Here is a 22090-nt window from a genome sequence, read left to right as displayed (position 1 = left end):
ATGCTTTCAATGATGTCAAAAAATAACGAAAACAATTTGCTTTCTGGGGCTACTTGACATTGGAAAAACCTTGCGCGGTACGCAACATTGCAAGACCACGCAGCAAAATTATTCGTTCATGTAATAGTTTATCTCAACTTATCTGTACTTTTCCGTCTGAAGAACAAATGAGTAGGCTACTTAACATTCTCACATTTTAGAGCGATTACCTTCCTTGGGATGCGCCCGTATTTTATTATTTAATGGTCGTAAATGACTTTAATTAACTTCTGTAAAACCTATGTAGATTTCGCACAATTATAAGACCATCAATACTTACACTCCTACACACTGACAAGCAGAGGTAAGCATTCGATACTTTGAAAGTACAGTCAGTAACGGTACCGGTACTTGGCAAAAATGTACCGACGGTTCCAGTATTCGGTATTATTTCGTAAAAGTAGTTCGATACTTTGCCGGTACTCGGTTCCGGTACCCTTTGTATAGCGGATCCTGTTACAAGTGCAATTTTTGCCGATATTTTGACCCCGCTAGAGTTTGCTTCAGGTCAAAAAATATGTGAACTCACTCTTTGTGACTTTATTAGACATTCATAAATTAAAAATAAAATTAAAAACACTAAAATTGGCATTACGTTTTAATTAAAATGAAGTTTCAAAAACCATACTTTTCAAAATCTTGAAGTAATCATTTAAAAAGTACCGAGTACTGGGACTGATTTATATTTCTTGAAAAAAGTAATTCGGGACTACAGGGATTACCGGTATCGGAGCGAAAAAAGTATCGCAGTACTGCCCACCTCTGCTGACAAGCGGCAACTTAAGGTAAACCTTCTACACGACAAATTGCCCTTTCCCAAACTTTACAACATATACATGCGGCAACAAAATGGATATGTGTCATTCCCTAGTTGGCGCCACTGAACACGATTCACAGCACAGTTCTTGCGTAAACTCTTGCAAAAATTATATTTTTTGTATATAGTTCGCGCTGCATATCACATATCTGTTAAAGGCAAAAACTTTGCTCGAAAGGATCGTGTAGTGCGTGTCAGTTACTTGTGGTGATAGAGGTGAAATGCCATTCAAGTGTACCAGTCTTTAAATACAAGATAACCTAAATAGGGCCTATGATTTTCACAACAAACATATGCAAACTTTTTCCCGGTTTTAAAACTGTTAACATTTCTACAAAGCAAAGCTAATATAATCAACTATATTGACGAATTATGTGAAGCAAACTTATTTTTGACGACGGCAACAGCTAGTTTTAATCTTTCAACAAGTTACCAAGGATACAGGAAGACGAAAAGTGTCGTCATTCGTCGATTTCGATAAAATACGTTTGAACAACGGAACTGGGATTACCCAGGCTTTTCGAATGATGATAGATATGTTGTGATTTCATATGTCTGATTAAATTTAAGAAATTTGATAACATCGTCACAATGCCTATTGTTAGATTTCGCAGCAAATTCTTTTTTCCTTACTAATCGGATAAACAATATGACAGACGCGTTTCAAAAACGAGATGTTAGCTAATGATGTAATGATGACATGATGGGACATTACCAAATAATCCTATATCATCTAACACACTTAAATAACAGTCTCCCCTCGACTTACCAATCCTCCCCTCCAAATGTAGCCAAATGTGCTTCGATTGGTCTCTTTCACATAGTTTTGCTATTGCTGGACAAGCTTGCCTTGGGGGTATTGACGCAAAATATTGAGCCAACCAATACAAGGTTTGAATACTGAAAATGTTCTCACTACAACCGTGTTGCTTGAAAATAATTTGCTAGAAACCTGTGTCAATCGATAATTCCTCGCTAATTTCTTGATTCTTGATTGATACGCTTTCATTAAACGTGCATACGCGGTATACCTGCTTTCATTAGTGACTTAACAGTGAGAATGACAGGTGTTGGGTGACAGCATCAGTGCCTTCAGATTTTCTTTAGATCGTTCCATGCATTTTGCACTCACTTGTAAGTCGAAGAATATTAACAATGAGTTCTTTAATTATAAAGCAGATGTCCCACAGAGCTCGTGTATATAATTTCTACACAGCGACGCCGACAACCGATGATCATGAAAAATATGTAATTGCTAAAACGCGTTGCAAAATAAAACGATTCAACGTTCCTTAAATAGGGGTAATTTTGACAATTAAAATGTCTATGCCAGCTTGAAGATATCGCAGAAAGAACCTGGACTTCCTCAACAACCACAAATTAACCACAAAACGTGTGAAATCAGCCGCTCAATTGCACCATGTGGTACCCGTTATTAAGTGTTTTTAGCAAACCGCAAAGTAATGGGTAACCACCGCCACTTTTGTCAACCACAACTAAATACAAAGAGAACGTCTTATCATGGCGTAATGACTCGAAACTGAAAAGTACCAAAATTGTAGAACATAGGCCAATACACAGAAAGTCTCCGCACAAAAATAATCTAGTCAGCAAAGTTTGGAAGACTAATTTGATTAGACGGCTTAGGATCTTTAATCTTTTTCTTAACCTTTCTAGCGAAACTTTTGAGTTTGTAATAAAAGCTTTTAAACTAGCGTATTGGGCTAACTCCTCTCGCCAGTTGATGAATTTTCAATCCACTAGAATTGTTGCATAAATAGAATGTTGTAAAGCTTTAGGCTTTGACCTCCATTGTAAAAGTATTCGTTGTGAAGTTTGAGCACACGAGACGCAGTTTAAAACATACGGCGAATAAACGAAACAAAACGATTTTAAGGTTCTGAAAAACTGAGAGACATATTTTTGCAGTTGTAGTCGCTTTTGAACGGCCAGAAATAACAATATTTAAACCACTCCAGTAATCGTATCTTGTAATGATTTCTTTTTATCATTGACTGTGGGAAACAGAAAGTACGCATAAAAAAAAGAAATACGTTCACAAAAATCAATAAACAAGAAAAAGCGGCAAAGCCTCGAAAAGTTGAAACGTGCAGGTTGTTAACTGCAGCGGTGTTATGGTGCACGACCACCATTAAACCCAGTAAGCGTCTACGCTGACACAAAATCTTAAAAGTCAAATTATAATAATTGAAAAAGGCGATCAAAGGGTTTAACTTTAAATCGTATCTGTAAACACCTCATTGTTATGCACGCGCTTTCTCCTTAGAGTTTGGGGAAGGAAAATGGAAAAACGTTGAAACTGAATAACTGATGTTTGAAAATCTAAAACTACCTCCGCTTTGTAAGGAAAAAGTGTTTCCGTGTCGCTGGCGTTAACAATTTCAACATGCATGTTTCAAGCTTGTTGTCACAAGTGTTCTTGATCAATCGCCGTTTACGCCGGTCTCACATTTTAAAATGTAAATCGTCTCTTATCAACAAGAACTCGGTTAAATTCTTTTCACCACTCGGGCAAATCCCTTTGATGTTGCCGCCCCGAAAACACATAAACACGCGACAGCAACCGAGATCAAAGCAGTTTGCCGATTACTACATTACGCTTTGCCCATTTCACACGACTGCTTGACTGGACAGGTAGGGAATCGAGCGTCAGATAAGCCGGCAAGTCATACGAAAGGCAGCAGCCACCTAATGATAAAGACTCAATACACAGAGACTGAGAAATATTAGGTAGAGCCTACTAATTTGGTTCCAAATAAAGTGGAAAACCACTGATTTTTGCTGGGAAAAATGTCGTCCCGAAAAGGGTTTGTACAAATTGAAGAAAAAAGGTTCCGTTACGATCTTTGGCCTTTTTGCAGCTATAGGGTAGCACTAGCTAATTAGAACTTCTTGGCCATATAAATCGCATTGAGAGAGGACATTAGTTATACCGAACCATGGATTACAGCTCGCGCAAAGCAAATCAAATGAGGGGAGATGTGTACAAGTTCCGACAGAGTGTTTCAAAACGATATCCTCTTTACCAGATAAGTTGTACAACTGGATCAATAAAGTCACTGACGCGTCCGTATATCAAGTCTTACTGCACAGGTGCGCGCCAGATTGCTCCTTTTTGACAAGAAATGCGCTAATATGGTCCAAGGCGCCGATGAAATGAAAACGGGTTCGGACGTATTTGAGCTTTTCAGTTCTACACATTTCATTACGCAATAGGCACCTGCAATTACACAGCTGCAGGGCGTATAGTGAGTTGACAAATCACATGCAGATATTTTCAATCAGTTGTGGACAAGGGCTAACCAATAAGATGAACAACACATACTTCCAAGTATTTGTCATACTCTTAACAACCGTCAATCAATGTTCGGTTGATATTTAGGACGAAAGCTCGGTCCGATTTGTAAACACAAAGTGTTTCCGCTTTGTCAGCGCTGTATCCGCTTCTTCCGTCAACAACACTTATATCCTGACACTTGGCATAGTTCTCCGTGTTGTTTTAATCATCAATTTTATCTGGAGGGAAACCGCAGAAAATCCCCTTGTTTCAAGCTACGCGATTGTTACATTTTAGTTGCGTTCAAGTAATAATCGGTATCTCTTGCTTTCTGAAGTCTCCTAAAATACTACTCGTGTATTGCGTTAGGTAATTTGAGTTCGGAACAGGATGGTTTGTTTGTGCAACCGACACTGAGCAGAGAAAGTCCGCATGGTATCATCGTCTTGTGGTGTTGGTCTATAAGTCAGAGACACTTCATCAAATTTGAGATCTACCGCAAACACCCAATTTTGTTCGCGTTTTCTATTTAAGCTCGCCTACGTCGTAAACAAGGCAAATTTTTATTATGTAGGCAAATCGCCGAATATATGTGATTAATTTACAAGGTTTCGATAAAACTGATCTTTATGGCCTGTCATCGAAAATGATTTCAAATTCGCGTAGGACGTTAAAACACTTGTCGCTGAGTGTTTTCGCTGCATCGCTGGGACGAGAATCACGAAACGTTTTCTCACATTTTCCCAACGTGTTTGTTCTCGGAATAGTGACGTCAGTATAGCAGTGATGATATGAAGATATGGGATTACGAAAATGTTTCGGTTGCAGGGCGGCCCGTCCGTGCGTGTAATTTTTGCAAAAACACTTAACAACGGTGGGTGGAAGAATTAAAATTCTTCAGAGCAACTGGCCGCAGTCAGAATCGCTCTAATCGCTTTTAGTTTAGTCACTTTTATTCTTTTCTTTTCAAAACAAATCACTCACTAACAGCGGAAGTATTGGGAGTGACGTCACGAATATTTGAACTGCAATCATTGCGAAATGTCGTTTACACGTCATGGCAGCAATTATCGGCCAAGCGTGAAAATCGGAAATCCACGCCCTCTCTCAAATATCAAAGGGAATACTTTGATTCGATCGCTTTTATAGACACAGTCCAGAAATGATGAAGTATATGTCGATTGTTGTAAATATTGGGCATTCGAACACAGATGCTGTATGAGCTAACCGCAATTTTCTTATTCAACAAGTAAGATTTATTCATAAAGAATTCTTCTCAAAAAATCGACAATCATTAACGTCAATTAACTAGGTATGGCACCAAAATAACGTCGCAATAGTGAAATGTCATAAACATTGAGAGCATCAAAAAAACAAGAAAGCGAAACCAGCAAAAACTGGTGAGGACATTAGCCCCAAAAAAACAAATTCTCTGACTTTTGACGCTTAAGATAATCGTTCTAAAGCCCTTGTATTTGACCACTTTGAAGCGCTTCGAATTAGTTCGCGGTCGCTGAGGGTATCAAGGGAGATAGCGAGGTTAGCGCGCTCGGCAGCTTGCTGACTACGAGGAATGAAAGCCAGGAATAGATGGCATTCCTATGCGGACTCAAGTGGACAGTCGCATTGGCTCAAAAACAATATTGAGATAGTGAGAGCCCGTATCTTCTCAGCGGTGGTTAGATTAGATTATCATCAATGTCAAGTTTAGTGAGCTCGCATTTGTTTACCTTTTAACCGTATGTATAGAACATGTTATATACGTCTTTACTACACAGATAAGCAAACACGGTGCATTAACTATAAGCAGGCTGGATTGATTGTTCGCGTCAATAAGAGTCGAAAACCACAAAGCTTGTGTTTTGATGTAAAAGCAGGCAATTGAAATCGATATGTTAATAAGATACCATGCACGGGGTGTTTGGAATTTGCTCGAATCAACAAATGCTCTCTGGTATCGTAGAAAAATGAACAAAAAGGTCAAAACAGTTGAACTATGTACAAAAAAAGAATTCCTCTGAGTTCTTTCGATTTTCGTGAAGAGGGGCTAAAAAAATTACGCCAATTTAAAGAAAAAAGCAGTTATCGCAGCAACTTTAGTTTTTTTGCATGAATGCAAACTGGCAGTCCGCAGGTTTACACACTTTTAATTAGGCTGCTGTATTTGTGATTGATTAGTTTTAAGTTGAGATTTTGGACGATGCCTGATTCATCTATCATCGTAGTCAGGGAAGCATTAGTCTGCCAGTGCAGTGATATCATTTGTTTTATGACGGTATCGAACTTGAATAACATTGATCTTGACTGATTGGTCAGAAACATAAACACTTGAGACGTCACATCGACCATGTTTCATGATTATTGAAAGATTATGACATGATTATCCTCCTTGTTGTATTTTTCGTCTTTAACAATCGATAAAAAAAAAACAGGAAACCGATGCAAATATTTCCTCATAAAGGCGAGACCGGAATAAACTGATTACATTATTTTTGCCAACAATAACAGAGTCGACAAGGCGCTTTGGTGTAACGGCAAAGTCAAACACGGGAAGCATTTAGACTCGCTACGGGCGATCGAACGTTCGGTAACCGCAGACATAGCCAACAAAACTGCCGAGTGGTATTCTTAGACTAATAACACATCTGTAATTAGAGACCGGCTACATGATAGGCGTGAAAAAGTGCTTGGTTCTAGCAGAAGATATTCAGCTTGCCATCGTTTACTCCAGGCCACGACCATCTGACGTAAGGTGGAAAATACACAGGCCAGGAAGATATAGTAAAATGATAAGTTAGAGTTACAATTTGCCGTTTTGCAAAGGTTAACGTAAATACATTTGAAAGCTCGAGCGCGTATTTTCATAGAGCTAGGACCGAGCGTAGTAAAGATTAACACGGTGTTCTTAACTGTCAGCAATAAGAACAACGTTTCCAGCCACTAAGCGCCGCGACAAAAGCTTTTGAAGTCGGCCGCCTGACTTTGTTCAATCCGATCTTGTTTTCATTTCTGCTTTGATTTCTCCGCCCCCAAATGATCGACCCTTAAACAGCGATTTGTTTCTAATTTCTTGCGTTGGTCGGACACGAGCCCTCTATTTTTATTCGCGCGAAGTGTAACAGATCGCTGTAGAGTTGTCAGAAGTTCAGCCGCTACAGTGTCCAGGAGTCAACAATAACAAGTATAGTACACGACACCTATACAAGGATCTGGTGCCGGTGAGCGACCCTCGGCTCGGTGTTGGTCGTTAGGACGCGTGGATGTGTTGCTTTTGTACACAGTAACACGATTGCTGGCTCAGATACCATGCTCCCCATAGATTTTCTCAACATTAGGCGACTTGTCCGATCAGGGGGAGGCCACTCAACCGGTGGCGGTCGCTAGGCGGGCCAGGCTTTGCAGATGGCGACAGAAGCTTGTTTTAAGGGCAAGTATTACCTCAGCTGATCATTATCCATAGCGTTTTACATGCTCAGTTGGGCGACGCGTTGGTTGCTGGCTTTCACGATTGTTGATGTATTTCGCAGATGTTCCTTTAGTAGTTTTGTTGGTGTAAAAGCGTTTGGTGTCAAGAGAGACACGTATACTGCTGACGACTGGTCGGCAGCGTTCATTAATCGATGCTTGTGCGGACATTGAAGAGGAAAGGAATCGAAGAAAAGTACTTTCACCAACCGCCCGTCAAGGTGCCAGCATGAAAGGGGGGAAAACCCGTAACTGTTACTCTCGAGTGGGCAAGGGATGTTTTGTGTTTGTTTTAATTTTTGCCTATTTACCGCATCACTGTGTTTCAAATGAAGATAAGCGATTATTGAGGTCCACCGAAGCCTCATTTCATACCGATAATCGATTGGAAAAAACTGAACGCGTACTATCCGATGAATTGTCGATGAAGGAAACGTATCACTTTTCAGTCGGAAATACTTTTAAAGACACTTCGCTCCAAAAACAATGGGTCAGGAACTTGTCAATTTTACGCTTAGATCGCGGCATTGAAAGCGATATCGGGGACGATTCGACGCGGCGTGAACGTCGACCTAGACGAGTCGGAAAGGGTTGGAAGAAGAAGAGACCGATTGAACGACAGCGAAAGATCAAAGAAACGATAAAGCAAAGTTTTCAGAGTCTGCATTCCATCTCCGGACACCAGGGTTCCTTTATCGCTACGCATCTGTTGTGTCCGGTGTGGCCGGACGACTCGAACCTTCTTTTTAACTGCACCAACGGCAGAGAGCTGAGATCGAGGTGTGCGGTAAATTGTGCGCCGGGTTATCGATTTGAAAGGTCCGAGAGAAATTATCGAAGATGTAAGTTGACGCGAAAAGGACGAAGAAGAAAAAATCACCCGTACAAACTGGAAGCCTCGTGGTCTGGGCGCGATAGAGACTTCAGATGCGGTGAGTAGACCGACCTTTAACTTATTTAATATATGCTGGTGAAAATGTAACCATTTTGAAGGGTTTACGTTGTCAAACGGTCTGTAAACCTCCCGTCATGTTCTTTAATCATTGCCAGTCTTTCTTATCGTTACCCACGGTATGCGAGGGAGGTAGCCAAGAAAGTGCTCGAGCACATTTGGATCATATAAACGTCCACACATGAAAATAAACAACGTCAGACCGGGCGCAAAATTTACGCTTTATTGAGCCCAAACAAAACCGAGCAAGTGACGTCATTTCCTTTACTTTGATGGCAATTCGCGGGCTGCTAAGTTTGTTAAGATGAGAACGCCCAAACCCGAGCGCTCCCAAAGTCAAAATCAAGGCAGCTAATACGTCACATTTTCTCACGACGAGCCCCAAACGATTAAAGGCGACCGCGACGCGACTAGTGTCAGTTGATACGCCGACAGACACCTATTCAGCTCGACTTATCACCAAAGACAGGAACCGGCTTATCACGTGTTGAAATTCAACCTCATACCGCTTTGTTTTGCGATATGAAGATAATATCTCGGGTGATGTATAGTTTTTAAGCATACCCAGTAACCGCAACAATGAGTCGATTTCACTTCAAAAACTTCGAGAAACAAAATACGTTTGGCTTTTCTCCGACAAAATTCCGGTCGGAAGTTTAAAGAGACAGGCTTAGCTGAGGTTTTAAATACTAACGTGAAATGACTGCTATTCGATTTAAGTTATTTCAGAAAAGCAAATGGGCAAGACGGTACAGATGTTCAAACTCATCTTGTACTGAAAATTGGACTTGCCAGGTGTTCTTTCGTCCAAATCCCTTCGGCCAGCTGACATATCGCTATGACCGAGACAATAAGCTGTAAAGACGACGCGGTTTACATACACAACGCGTACCGCACTTGTGTTTATATCGCAAATATATCGATGTCAATCAGTTAAATTTACTCGGCTTGTTAGTGGAAGACGCTTTGTAAACCCGGAACGGCTCGCCATAAGTAAGCCGCTAAACAAGCTTAAATGACAAGTGACACCTGTTAAAATTGCCTGGATTTAGATAACTGGCGTGTAGCCACATAAGTTATTTATGCTGCTTCCAGAAGAAAGCTAACAATTCGCGCCCACGCCAGTGAGTTATTTACCGTTCACTTTGCTACTGATGTCATTCACTTTTCTTCGAAATGCAGAGTTTTGTTTATAAACAGTGCTCAACTGTAGCCTACTGTGAATGACACTTGTTAGTAATTTGGACTAAATTTGGGTGGTCCATATCATGACTCAGTGCCCATACACGTTCTTTCTACGCCCTGTAAGCTACGCTAATCCTGCAACGGTAAGTTAGAAAGTCTAAAAACTACTTTTAACGCATCACTTCCTTTCCAGTGCCCACTTGCAAGAAATTAGATGACCCGAACCACGGTTATGTACGCTGCAGTCCATCAGCTGATGACGGCAGTTCCGGTTCATTGACTGTGCGCTCGTGCGTGACGACATGTGACCCTGGGTACATTGCAGTTCACCCTGGGGTCAGACATTGCCAGGTGGATGGTTCCTGGTCTGGGGAAGAAACAACGTGCGAACGTAAATAAGCAGACCAAGAGAATTAATGTGATTTCTATGAAGTAGCTTACGGTTTGCACCGTAGGAAGGTTTAATTATACTCACTTTGGACAATTTATTTTCAATGTTTGAAAGTAATTTCAGTTTTAATCAGACGCACGTTAAAGCCGTAGAGCTTCTTGCTGCTGGGGCGCATCCAGAGCGTCAACCCTTTCATTTAATATTCTCTCTTGTAATAACTTACTCCAAATATATCTCGGTAAACAATACATTACGTCATTCTCAAATAATCCAGTTTGCATTGGGCTGTCATGCGCTAATATGCACGTAATTGTGCGCTACTTTTATTTGGCCGTGTCCTGCGCTTCAGTAATGTGGGTTTATGACTCTATATCATGAGTTACTTCCTAATGGACTGGTATGTACAAGACACACAATCCATTTTACTAAATGTTTTGCAGCGAGAACAAAAACGAAGCAGCATTTATTTGTGCGCCATCAAACTCTGCATTGCGGCCACATACACGGGCTGACAACTTATACCTTCCAAGGAGTAACCTACTTGGCTGCGGCTGATGAGGTAACTGTTGATGATGTGTTAACGTTGATTTCAATTTGATTACAATTGATGGTTTATCTGCGTAAGTTAACCTGCCTTTGCTTTGCCCGCGGTTGTTGGCCTGTTTTTAAGGGGGACCAAAGTATTCCGCCCATGAGCATAATATATTTTTTGTAGTTCTTTTTAACCAGCTTAGTTGTAACTATTATTCTGTAAAGCTATAATGATGATTTATGATCAAAATAAAAGTTTTTTTTATCGAGTATCGTTGTAAATTTCGTATCGTTGAGTGCAATTACCGGTTAGTGCAACACCAAGGGGACCGTTTCCACAATATTCCTACACAGCAGTTCTTTTACATGTCAACATTTATTCATATGACATAGACATACAAAACTTTCCTGACAAATTGGCATAAGTAATAATATCATATCTCTCTTAAATCTTTTATGCTTTGACGGCCCAGCTCCAGAGACCACAGACTTTCTATCTGCTAAAAATTTCCCCTTAATTACATATGACGTAACATGGACGTTTTAAGACCTTGTTTGAAGAATTTGCGTTTAGTGGCTTGTAAACAGTTCATTGTACATTAAGTAAAATAAAGTAATTCTCTTGATCTTATTATAACCATCGGCTTGTGTCGGTGATTTCCCTTGAAGGCTGACATGATTTGTTACCCCCTGGGAGACGGTAACCTTGCCCAAATGTTCTGAATAATTAGATTTAGTATGAAGTGATATGGGTACAATTTCGAAAAGGAAACCATAAAGACCATGACAAGTTACGATTGAATCAATAGCAGGTTAATGACTGGGCGCTGTTCGCAATCATCTGCGCTCTGGCAGATGTTTATTTAAAACAGGATACCGGTGTCTTCAATTTTGAAGTCATAAAATATGATTATAGCACTTGCGTTTTCTACGCAAGCTAAATCTCATCTCAAAAATGTGCTCAGTGCTAAAATGTTTTTGTTTAAATTTTAGTCCAGGAATATAGTGAGAATCTACAAATGGGACAACGACTTGATACCACCATCTTTCTCTGTTACAACCTGGCAAATTCTGAGAGTTGAACAACCGCTCCAACTGGAGGCGATTCCCCGTGGAGTGGACGGGCTGGTGCTAGCGGTTGGCAATCAGAACAACACAAGCCTGTTCAGGTAAAAACCTGTTTATGAGTTTTTTCTGCCAAAAGCTCTGGCTGAATGCTTCCTTCCTTTCATGAAATGAAGCAATGAGAGTAATAATATTTGAAATGCCAAAGGTTTTTCCGTTTTAAAAGGCATTCGTTGTCATCCGGCATCACTGTCACAAGTCATTCCAATATTTGCGCAAACAACCCGATACAATCTTTAAAAATTGACATCGACTAACCGAATAGCAATCTGCGGCTCCAAATCCCGACTAAGCAAATAAAAAAATTTCCTTTTGAATTCGATCGCTATCTCCGCTGTTAATATAGTTTTGCGACCTCCATATATAACTTGAGCCCACAGCGGTGAGTTATTTGGCAAACATGAGCAGCGTAAGACCCATTCTTTCATCTGTTGTATAAGTGGCCCCACTACGGTGCCTTTTAAAAGCAAGAAACTATTCATTAAAGCGTCGCAATAGAAAGATGCGAAGGGCGATAACGAAAAGAAGATGATCGGAAAGAGGGCCTTGTGTAGCCTGGCATCCACCATTGATGCCAGTTATTTGAAGAGCTGTGTAAAGATCTCCCTTTGATATTGGTGATCTCAAAAATTCTTACAATAGCGCTGCTGGTCTGAAGAGAAAATTTAATTTGTTTTCATAACATACCGTTGCTGTGATTTACATACTGGAAACAAATCGAATCGGTACTCGACTTTTTTATAAACAAATTCATTACATTATAAAAAAGATCTGGAAACCAGTAAGACTTAATTTGTCTGAAGGTGAAAATTCGTACAAATTGATCCTGGAAGTTGGAATTAAAACCGATTGTAATCTCTTCTTAAGGTCGATGGAAAGAAAACAGACCACCAGCGAAATAATCCGTTTTGGACAAAGTTTATACAGATTAAAATCCGTTTCGTGGCTGCTAGCTTTTACTTTGGAGGACGGAAAATGTCCAAAGACTGCCCAACACAGTTCGTTGCTTTTTAAACGCTGAAATTACTCAAGAATTAATTAAATAATAACAGTTTCGGTACGTTTTAAGAAGCAGATTCCAAAAGTATTTAAGTTTGATTGAATAATTTCGACAACCTCAGGGTTTTGTAATGACTTTGTTTTCGTTTTGTTACCCTAAGCATGCCGTGGTAGACACACAAGTACAGCAATAATTTTATTATATAATTATATTACACGTGTTTTTTTATTTCCAGGGCAAACGATCGTGGAAGGTTAACATTCTATTACAAGACTCGAAAGATTATTCTCACCGCAGGGAACCAGACCACTGGAATCGACCTGTGGCCGCTCAAGGGCGACATCTATCGGTGTAAAACTGAAAATAAACGGGGCAGAGCCGTGGTTCTGGTCCAAAAACTTGATATACGAAGAGGTACGGAGTAGTGCATAAAGGGAGCCGAAAGCAATCGACACGTACCTTTAAATAATTTTAAAATTATGGATTGTTTAATTTAAAAGTTTTACTACAAAGTACACTCCAACAAGTTTTTTGAAGGTTAATAGTGTATTCATATTCCATATGAATACGTTTAATGTTCGATGTGAATACATGACACGCCCTATAAAACCATTGCTAAGTTACGAAGTACGTCATAAATGCCCCCATAGCAAAACGACCCGCATGGTTTGGAGGGGTAGTTGTTCCCAGCCTTTCTGTGCCCAATGTTTGTTGACGTACGCAGAAACCTTTCATGGGGAATGATTTTCGTTGTGTCAAGATAAATACATTTAATGGTAACAACAGGGCTTTTACATGTAAAATGTTCACAAACGAGAGAGGTTTAACCCCGAAACCTTCCCCTTTCGAACGCGAATGGAAATGAGTAAGTAAGTTATTACTGAACCCCAATAATTTTAGCACGTTTTCAGGAAAGAGAGACATTTTCAGAAGGGTAATGAGACGAAAAATGAAGCCTGGGGAAACAACTTACCAGTGTTCAATGTTCGCCGAGGATGATCTACTGCACATCGCCGTTTCGCTCAACAAACCAAACGGACGAGGAAAAATAATTGTTGGGGCGCCACATAACGGACGGATGAGAATCAGAGATACTTTGTCGGATAGAGACCTTCGCAATTTGTCCGATATTACCGGATTCCGAACACGCGATGGAAGTCAGTACATTGTTGCGGGACAAACTACTAGTGAAGGGCGCTGTTTTGTTTACCGAAGGCTACGTCACTACCAACAAGCAGAAACAAACACGTGACAAACGGAGCGATGGTCTGAGTGAGCTTTTTTCTGCTGGAAAAGTGTTCAGCTCCGGGAAAAGGGGCGATTACGAAACGGGCTGCCAGTTACTCTACCTCAGGTTTTCAGGCTCAGGTGACCAATGATAGGTTGCTACCTACAGTTAATATGATGTCGCATGATTGTCAAGAATTACCTCAGTAAAATTCTTTCACTCCATCTTACACGCGTTTGTATGTTTTGACTGAGTTTCACATCAGGCTACCTACCGCCCAGCCTTAACAACATGTTGCATTTGTAAATTTAAGTTTTCCCAATGTTGTGTTAATTATATTTTGTAATATAAGCTCTTATTTCAAGAACAATATGCTTCGTAATTCAGGGCAGCATATATAGACTACTTCAAGAATAGAGCAAACTTTGACACCATTCACATTAATATTCTTAAGGCTTCTGCCATACCATAAATCACTGCAGTGGTTACATAAGAGTGCGTTTTACGTCACAATAAGTACTCACTGACCTGTGAAAAACTCAGTAAAAATGAAGATTTCTTTCTGTGTATTTTGATATCAGACACACAAATACAAGTTCACACAGACAGAAAACGTATAAGTAAGATACATAATAAAATAAATCTGAAAGTAAGAACTGTTACATATCTATCAAACGTATAACAAAAGTCAATGCCTCGACAGCGATCGTAAATGGAAAGTGAAGAAAAACAAATCTAATAGTCACTGAAGCTCCACGTTCATTTCTACATAGGGTATAAAGCTATGTTGAAAAAATTAATCAAAAGAACTCGGTACATAATCCATGACAAAAGTGATGTCAACCTAGATCACCACAATGAAGTCTTTCAGCCATAGCTGTTGTTATCTGAGCACCAGGAAGTCATTAACTTAAGCACAAAACAACAAAGACAATAGTTAGCAACCTTTTGAATGGTTGGATTCAGTTCAAGACCCATTACTGTGATGGCCATTTGAGTTCACTGAAGAAATCAAGCAAATATTTGTGGAAAAGGTCTGGATCATCTAAGTAACAAGGGTGTTCCCCATTTGGTATCATTTTCAGTTGACATTTGGGCATTGAGCGAAGCAGTTGGTTTCTGTGAGCAGCTGAACCATCATTTTCTCCATATACACTGAGCGTTGGAGCTGAACAATTTCGGAAATCAGACAGTCCGTACTTTTGGTTAATTACTGGTGAAACTGGAACGTAACCAGTAACTTTGTCACAATGACTAAGGACATAAGGAACAGAAAAAATTCCGCTCATAGATGGGCTAATGACAACAGGCATGTTAAGATTCAAGCCATCGATCAACTTCTCCAAGTAAATGGTGTGAGGATACTGATCAGTCTTTCTCGAATTGCCATACCCCGGTAAGTCAACAGCTATTGCATGGTAGTGAGCACCACTGAGAACCTCAAGTGTTTTGATTTGTTCCCATGTTTCAGATGTGTAGGCTTGGCCATGAAGTAAAAGAACTTTTCTAGGATACTGAGCACCAGCTGATCTCATGTATACCTGCACACCATCACCGATGTCGGCAAATCTTTGATTTATCGGCCCCTTGTCTGCTGTTTCTTTTTTTTCAAATTCATCTACGAGGTAATGTCCCTGTAAACGTGCAGCTATGATGACATCTCCTGGAAACGCAGACCCTGTAACAAAAAGTTAAAAAAGATGAAATACAGGCAAAAAATATAAACGTTTGCGAAAAGTCAGTTGACAGTCAGCTTTCCAGGTTGACACTGGCTACTTCCCAAAGTAAACGTAACAAATAACAATGCTATTAACAACAAGGGTTGCATTTAGTTGTAAAAGAATGAACAACTTACTTTCTGATTCAGCAGTAAAGTCCGGATAGAATGAAAACAAAAGGCAAACACTCGCAAAGAAGATAATTCCAAATATGATCACCACCCGCTTATCTTTCATATTGTGCAATGATCTTAGAAGGTTGCAAAATTACTGCGTACTATGATGAATAAAGCGAAAGATGAATCATTAAAACACTTAAATTTGGCCATATGTACTAGCCATTCACGTCATTGCTTGACGATGAATTTAACATCGAGAACACATCTTGCACAATTGTAGTGAGCATACACAAGTACAACAATATTAACACAACAACAGTGACAGTGATTGCTTGACCCAACGCCTGCAGGGCAAAAGCTTGCCCAGGACATTTCACCCTCGTCTGACCCATCACGGCACTTTTGAATAAAACAGCTGGGGCCATTAAAGGCTGCAAAGTTATGGATTAAGTGCCTTCCTCACGGACAAACCTCAAGAATCGAATTTACGCTTGCACGCCTGTTGTTCTTTTCCACTGCACCACTGGGGCCGACTCATGGCTAATCTGGGCATGAACTAGCTTCAAACATAGCAGATGCTCAGATTGGAAAGTTCGTTGTTTTTAGGTAAGAAATCCCCCACGCAACCAAGTTGAAACAATAGCCATTATACACGCAACTAATTTTCACCCTCACTAACTTAGCAAACTTTCCAATCAGGGCAGATGCCATTGCATTTATGAGGATCACCATTGTCTGATAAAACTAAAATTATTGCATTAATCTCTTGTTTATGAAGCGCAAATTGTAATTCATTTAATTCAGGTTTTAATGACAGCTTTACACCAGGGTTTGATAAAGCACAGATTGGAAGCACAGATTGGAAGCACAGCTTTAAAGTACACTACTTTTAAACTTTATTATAAAATTTTGATTCTTGCTTAGTGTATGATGGGCTATGACCCCGGAAATAAACAATCAAATTTTCCAACATGGTAAAACACTCATGTAGATTAGTTAGACTTCAAGTTTTGCATGATGTTGACACTTGTCAGATAGCCTACCTCAAAGCCTTAAGGAGTACAGTTTCAGACAAGGTATAGTTTAAATATTAGCCTATACGCGCTAGGCTACTGCAAATTTAAGCCGGGGAAGATTTAAAAACATTTGGGAATAGTAAGGGACGAATATGAAAAAACGTTGAAAACCACTGCATTTACCACTTCACTACCGAACAACTTGGAACAAGTAATTCTATGCAGCCAAACTGCAAAACATAACAACAGTCACTTCAATAACTTGTGACGTGCACTGCCAGCGCTTGGAGGATTTTAGCGCACATCTTGGGCTGCGCACATCTTGGGCTGCACACAACAACAAATAGAAAATAATAAATACATGTGCATGGTGTTTCCTGACCTTGAGAAAGCTTTTGATACTGTACCTCATAGGCAATTACTTATGAAATTATATTGCTATGACATCTGTGACAAAGCTAACGAATTGATAAAATCATATTTGACATGTAGACAACAATTTGTCAAGTGTTGTGATTATTTATCAGAGCAAAGACACATTTCAATAGGTGTGCCACAAGGGTCAGTATTAGGGCCACTTCTTTTTCTGCTGTATATAAATGATCTACCCAACAGCACTTCCCTTGGAACAAGACTATTTGCTGATGATACAGTATTATACAATTCGTATTCAAATATTCCAGAAATTGAAAAACAAATGACAATTGAACTTTATAAAGTAAATAATTGAATTGGCTAAAAATTAAAAAGCTTTCTATAAATTATAGTAAAACTTTTTTCTTGATAACAACACCTAAAATCTGCAAACGGAAAAAAATTAACCTGGCCATAAATTACAAGAAAATAGAAAGGGCTACCAAAGTTAAATAAAGAGGCATAATACTAGATGAACAATTTAAATGGAATTATCATGTTGAAGATCTTTGCAAAAAACTCTCAAGAATCTGTGATGTCTTGTACAAAATACGACAATAAAAAGGTTCTGATGAAGTTATACTATAGTCTAGTGTACAGTGCTTTGCAATATGGTATATTGCCTTGGGGTTCTGCATCAAATACTGTTTTAAAACCATTAAATATAATTCACAATAAAATAGCAAGACTAATTACCAATAGTAACAAATATACCAAACTAACTGAACTTTATAGAGCAAACGATATTCAAAACATATCTCAAATCTATCAATTAAAGACAAGCAAATTCGTGCATAATTATTTCACAAATTTTCTTTCCCAAATATTTATTGACTATTTCAGCAAAATCCAAACAGTACAGAAATATAACACTAGATCATCACAGGACGACTTATTCTTGCTCCGAACCAAAACAGTAAAAGGTAAAAAAACGTTAAAATTTTGAGGACCTAATTTTTGGAATGAACTACCAAACAATATAAAAAAATTAAGTCTCATAAATATTTCTCATATCAATTGAGAAGTGGACTTGTGCAAGGGAAGTGCTGTTCGGATAATTGTGAATAGGGTGATGGATGTGTGGTTGCTGATTTGTTTCACATCATATTGTTATTGATATTTGATTTGGTTAAAAAAATTTTCTGCTGTTGGTTCTGTGGTGTGTCTCTGTTTTTATTTTGCAGTGTTGTTTTAATTAATTGAGTTTCAGTTTTTTTTCTATCTGTTTTAATTGCTTTTCTTTGCAATAGAATCTGGGACAGAAGACCGTGAGATCTTTTCGCTGCCCCACACCAATCAATTATGTTAGAATTATGCTACAATCCTTTTTAGTCTTTTAAATAGTGAAATAAACTCTCTCTCTCTCTCTCTCACACACACACACACACACACACACACACACACACACACACCCACACACACATTTTAAGATGTTGTGAGGCTTGAATGCTTAAATTAAAACATCATAAACTGACGTTATTAGCGTCCAAAAATTTCGGTACGAAAAAGCACTAGGTTACAAAACGATTGGAGTTAACTTTAACCAGAAATTTTTTTCACTTTCGTTAAATTGAGAAACCTCGTGTTTTGACGAAGACAAAATACTAAACTTGGTATTTTTACTTGAAAATATATACTGATCTGTGAAAGAAAAAAATAGGTAAAAAATTTTTTTTTTAATCTGACGTTTTGACAAAATTTGCGATACCATAACATATCATTCACAATTAAAAACACTGAGGTAACAAGCTCAAAACCAATTTTTTTAAATGATGCGTCAATGCGTCTTGAATTAGTTATCCAAAAGTTGCTTTTTTTAGGACTTCACTAACAAGTCCAAATTCTACTAATGCATTGAAATTTACAACGTTATAGAAATAGCGCTTAAAGATAAGTAGATATTACATTCTCACAGATACAATTCTAGGTCATCCTATATTCGCAGTGTCCGCTAAATGCAGTTTTACAATTTACAACCGTTCTTCGGTGAAGCATAGCCTGTCAGTCGGTCACTATATCACCGCGCGTATTTCAACGTCGTAGTTCCAGACTAGTGTTGTGTAAACTATTATGAAATATTAAGTTTTGCTGATAATTTTAAACGTAGTTTTATTTTTCTTGATTAAGAATAATTTTTTCCATATTCTTCGAAGTAGGTTCCGCTTTCCTGATGGTCGTTTATGATCACACGCCCATGATTGACAATGGGGAGCATGCTTTCGATGAAACCAGTTATCCATGCGAAGAGTTAGATAGTCTGTTTATAACCTGCTAAAAACGACTTTACTATGAATAACGGTTAAGCAGCTTGCATTTCTTTGGTATTAACATTTTCAATACAAATTTTCATCTCTACACGTGTATTTTGACATTCTTTCCAACATCGTTATTTTTGCTAGATAGTGCACGCAAAGCTTCATGCATTTATAACGATGCTACCATGAGGCGTGGCCAGAACTACAACATTTGTAGTGGTCGAAATACTTTGGCAGCCACTGATGACGTCATTGGTAGCGACATGAGTGAGATTTACACAAGTTTCAAACTACAACGCAGGATTCATTTAAATCCTGTCTCCCACTATTTTGATGGATATCGATAACGATACATTGATTTTTGACGCAACGTAACCCAAACATTTTTTTCTTCTTCCAGTCGCGCCCGGCTATGTCAGTGGATATTACACTTGGAAAATAACATAACCCATCTAGTTTTTGATACTATATTTGGATGTTATCTGTAACGTTCCTGGTATGGTAAAACTCTTTTCTTCGAAATTGCTGTTTACTCCAGCCAGTCAAGATTTTCTAAGTATTCTAGTAAGTATTTGTGAAAAAGCTCAGGATTGTCCAGGTAGCATTCATATTTGGCGTTTTTGATCACTTTAGTTTGGGAGTTGGGCATTAACTTATACAGCTCATCTTTGTAAACACCGCCAGTGTCCATATCTCCATAGATGCTCAACGTTGGCACTGAACAAGTTGTGAAGTCCTCTTCTTTTGCAAAATAAGTTTCACCAATTGAGGCGGATACTGCCACAAAACCGGTCACATTTTCAGGGTAAAGTTGAACAAATCGTACCGAAAACTTTCCGCTGCTTCCTGCGCTCACGAGAACTGGTTTATTTAGTTCTAATGTAGAAACTAATTGATAAGTGAAATCTGTAGGACCTGTCTGGTATTGGTGTGTTGCTCTTCGCCTGAGTCTTGGAGTTTTTCCGGCGGCAGGCAAATCAACGGCTACTGCATGATAACCAGCTTTGCTCAGAATTTGAAGAGTCTTTGTTTCTTGCCATACCTCAGAAGACCTCAGAGCACCATGGAAAAGCAGGACATGCCGCTTAGATTCTTGATCGGTAGATATGCAAAAGACATCTCCAACGTCACGGACTGCAACAAATTTTTCGACCAATTTTACGTCCGCATAGCTATCTAAACTTTCAAGGATTGAATCTGCCTTCACGTTGGACGTCTTGTACTGATTGTTATTCACGTTCGATATGCCTCTACCTAAACACAAATGTTGGAACATTTTAAGCAGGCTTGTTTAGTAGGCTACAGGACGCTTCATCTTATGCTTAATTCAGTATAAAGCATCAAAATACTATCGGCTGATGGAGGCCTGATATAAATATTTTGTAACACTGAGGTAAAAATTCGGAAACTACAGTGGTGCAATGGACGCTTACCTTTAGCATTCTTATGCGTTACTGCAATAAACCAGTGGACTGTAAAGAGACCAATTAAGGAAACTATTCCTGCTATTCTCATCACCTGAAGTGGTTTCATCTTACTGTGTTGGTTGTATGGTCATATAATAAGCACACAAACTCAATCGTCTGCAACAGACAAGAATCAAAACAAAATGAATAGAACAATTGTAAGAACGCTGAATCGGTTCGTGGAGACAACAAACAAATTTGAAACAGCTACAAAAATTTTGCTAAAATGAAATCTCCGTAACAGTGGTAGGTCTTATAGACTGTTACTATATAATATGGTAGCAAACGTTTACTTCATAGTTACAGAAACATTCTCTCAAATGGATTAAGAATGAATTTAAACATTTTATGGGTCTTTAACGTAAAGGTGACCTGACACAACTTTGCTTCTGTCACGACCTATAACACCCGCTCCAAATAATATACACCCAAGTAATCGACTGATATCCTGGAATCTCCCACAGCTATCTAGTAAGCCGGTCACAACCTGTAAGAGCAGACCAATGACGAGTAAGGAAACGTTGCAAGAACGTTGCTTGCCTTCACAATAGAAGGGATGTCGCCCATTCACAGAATAAAATCCATCTACGCAAAACGATTGTACTGTAATGCATTGTATTGCTTGTCCTATTCCTAACACACAGTTGTGGATCATGTATCTAATCAAATACAAGCCCGACTCTTTTAATTTGGCACAACTCTCTGGTCTATTCTATAGCACATTAAGAAATACACGCACACACTTAAGATGCAGTGTTTCAATGCCACTTGTAATCTGTTAGTTAACAAATAGTTGAAATTTCAGCTGCTGTATTCAAAGCCGTCAGAGCACACCATAGTAAATTCGCAAGGCTAAAAAAGCTTGCGTGACCTTTGACACTTGTGCGTAATCGGCTTGTTACGAATCAGATTAACGTTGCATATTAACCACAAAATTATATATACGACGGACTGAAGGTGCTATAGTTTGGAGGTTTGGTTGCTAGGTCGGTATGCTGTCAGTCGTGGTCATGGTTTGCGATAAGAATTGTCAATGTTGAAAGTAGACTTGTATGGCGAACTGTCTAGGAT

At 39.0% G+C, this 22090-nt stretch overlaps 3 protein-coding genes across 3 annotated transcripts; 1 reads left to right on the top strand and 2 right to left on the bottom strand.

The window, feature by feature from the left end:
- The first annotated feature begins 7662 nt into the window (after positions 1 to 7662).
- Positions 7663 to 14401, top strand: LOC143449431 (uncharacterized). The gene is made up of 6 exons (XM_076949639.1): positions 7663 to 8551; positions 9950 to 10147; positions 10588 to 10706; positions 11672 to 11847; positions 13039 to 13217; positions 13715 to 14401. The coding sequence occupies exons 1-6, from the start codon at positions 7849 to 7851 to the stop codon at positions 14053 to 14055; spliced, it is 1716 nt and encodes a 571-aa protein (XP_076805754.1). The 5' UTR covers positions 7663 to 7848; the 3' UTR covers positions 14056 to 14401.
- A 179-nt stretch (positions 14402 to 14580) lies between these two features.
- On the bottom strand, positions 14581 to 17099 carry LOC143449432 (putative protein-lysine deacylase ABHD14B). The gene is made up of 2 exons (XM_076949640.1): positions 15887 to 17099; positions 14581 to 15709 (listed from the first exon to the last, which is right to left on the bottom strand). The coding sequence occupies exons 1-2, from the start codon at positions 15984 to 15986 to the stop codon at positions 15009 to 15011; spliced, it is 801 nt and encodes a 266-aa protein (XP_076805755.1). The 5' UTR covers positions 15987 to 17099; the 3' UTR covers positions 14581 to 15008.
- Positions 17100 to 19641: 2542 nt separating this feature from the next.
- Positions 19642 to 21658, bottom strand: LOC143449329 (putative protein-lysine deacylase ABHD14B). The gene is made up of 2 exons (XM_076949482.1): positions 20987 to 21658; positions 19642 to 20807 (listed from the first exon to the last, which is right to left on the bottom strand). The coding sequence occupies exons 1-2, from the start codon at positions 21084 to 21086 to the stop codon at positions 20083 to 20085; spliced, it is 825 nt and encodes a 274-aa protein (XP_076805597.1). The 5' UTR covers positions 21087 to 21658; the 3' UTR covers positions 19642 to 20082.
- Between the last annotated feature and the right edge of the window lie 432 nt (positions 21659 to 22090).

The sequence above is a fragment of the Clavelina lepadiformis genome, chromosome 3 (genome assembly GCF_947623445.1).
Source record: "Clavelina lepadiformis chromosome 3, kaClaLepa1.1, whole genome shotgun sequence".
In the NCBI taxonomy this organism is placed as follows: Eukaryota; Metazoa; Chordata; class Ascidiacea; order Aplousobranchia; family Clavelinidae; genus Clavelina; species Clavelina lepadiformis.
Note: the sequence above shows the minus strand (reverse complement) of the source record. Positions and strands in the feature narration are given on the sequence as shown.

What these genes read in the sequence shown, in the direction of transcription:
- LOC143449431 (XM_076949639.1), top strand. Translation starts at nt 7,849, where the DNA reads ATGAAAGGGGGGAAAACCCGTAACTGTTACTCTCGAGTGGGCAAGGGA. An exon ending in GGAAGAAACAACGTGCGAAC is followed by an intron (nt 10,148 to 10,587) that starts GTAAATAAGCAG and finishes AATGTTTTGCAG; the next exon opens with CGAGAACAAAAACGAAGCAG. An exon ending in AACAACACAAGCCTGTTCAG is followed by an intron (nt 11,848 to 13,038) that starts GTAAAAACCTGT and finishes TTTTATTTCCAG; the next exon opens with GGCAAACGATCGTGGAAGGT.
- LOC143449329 (XM_076949482.1), bottom strand. Translation starts at nt 21,086, where the DNA reads ATGAAACCACTTCAGGTGATGAGAATAGCAGGAATAGTTTCCTTAATT. An exon ending in AACGCATAAGAATGCTAAAG is followed by an intron (nt 20,808 to 20,986) that starts GTAAGCGTCCAT and finishes ATTTGTGTTTAG; the next exon opens with GTAGAGGCATATCGAACGTG.
- LOC143449432 (XM_076949640.1), bottom strand. Translation starts at nt 15,986, where the DNA reads ATGAAAGATAAGCGGGTGGTGATCATATTTGGAATTATCTTCTTTGCG. An exon ending in CTTTACTGCTGAATCAGAAA is followed by an intron (nt 15,710 to 15,886) that starts GTAAGTTGTTCA and finishes TTTTTGTTACAG; the next exon opens with GGTCTGCGTTTCCAGGAGAT.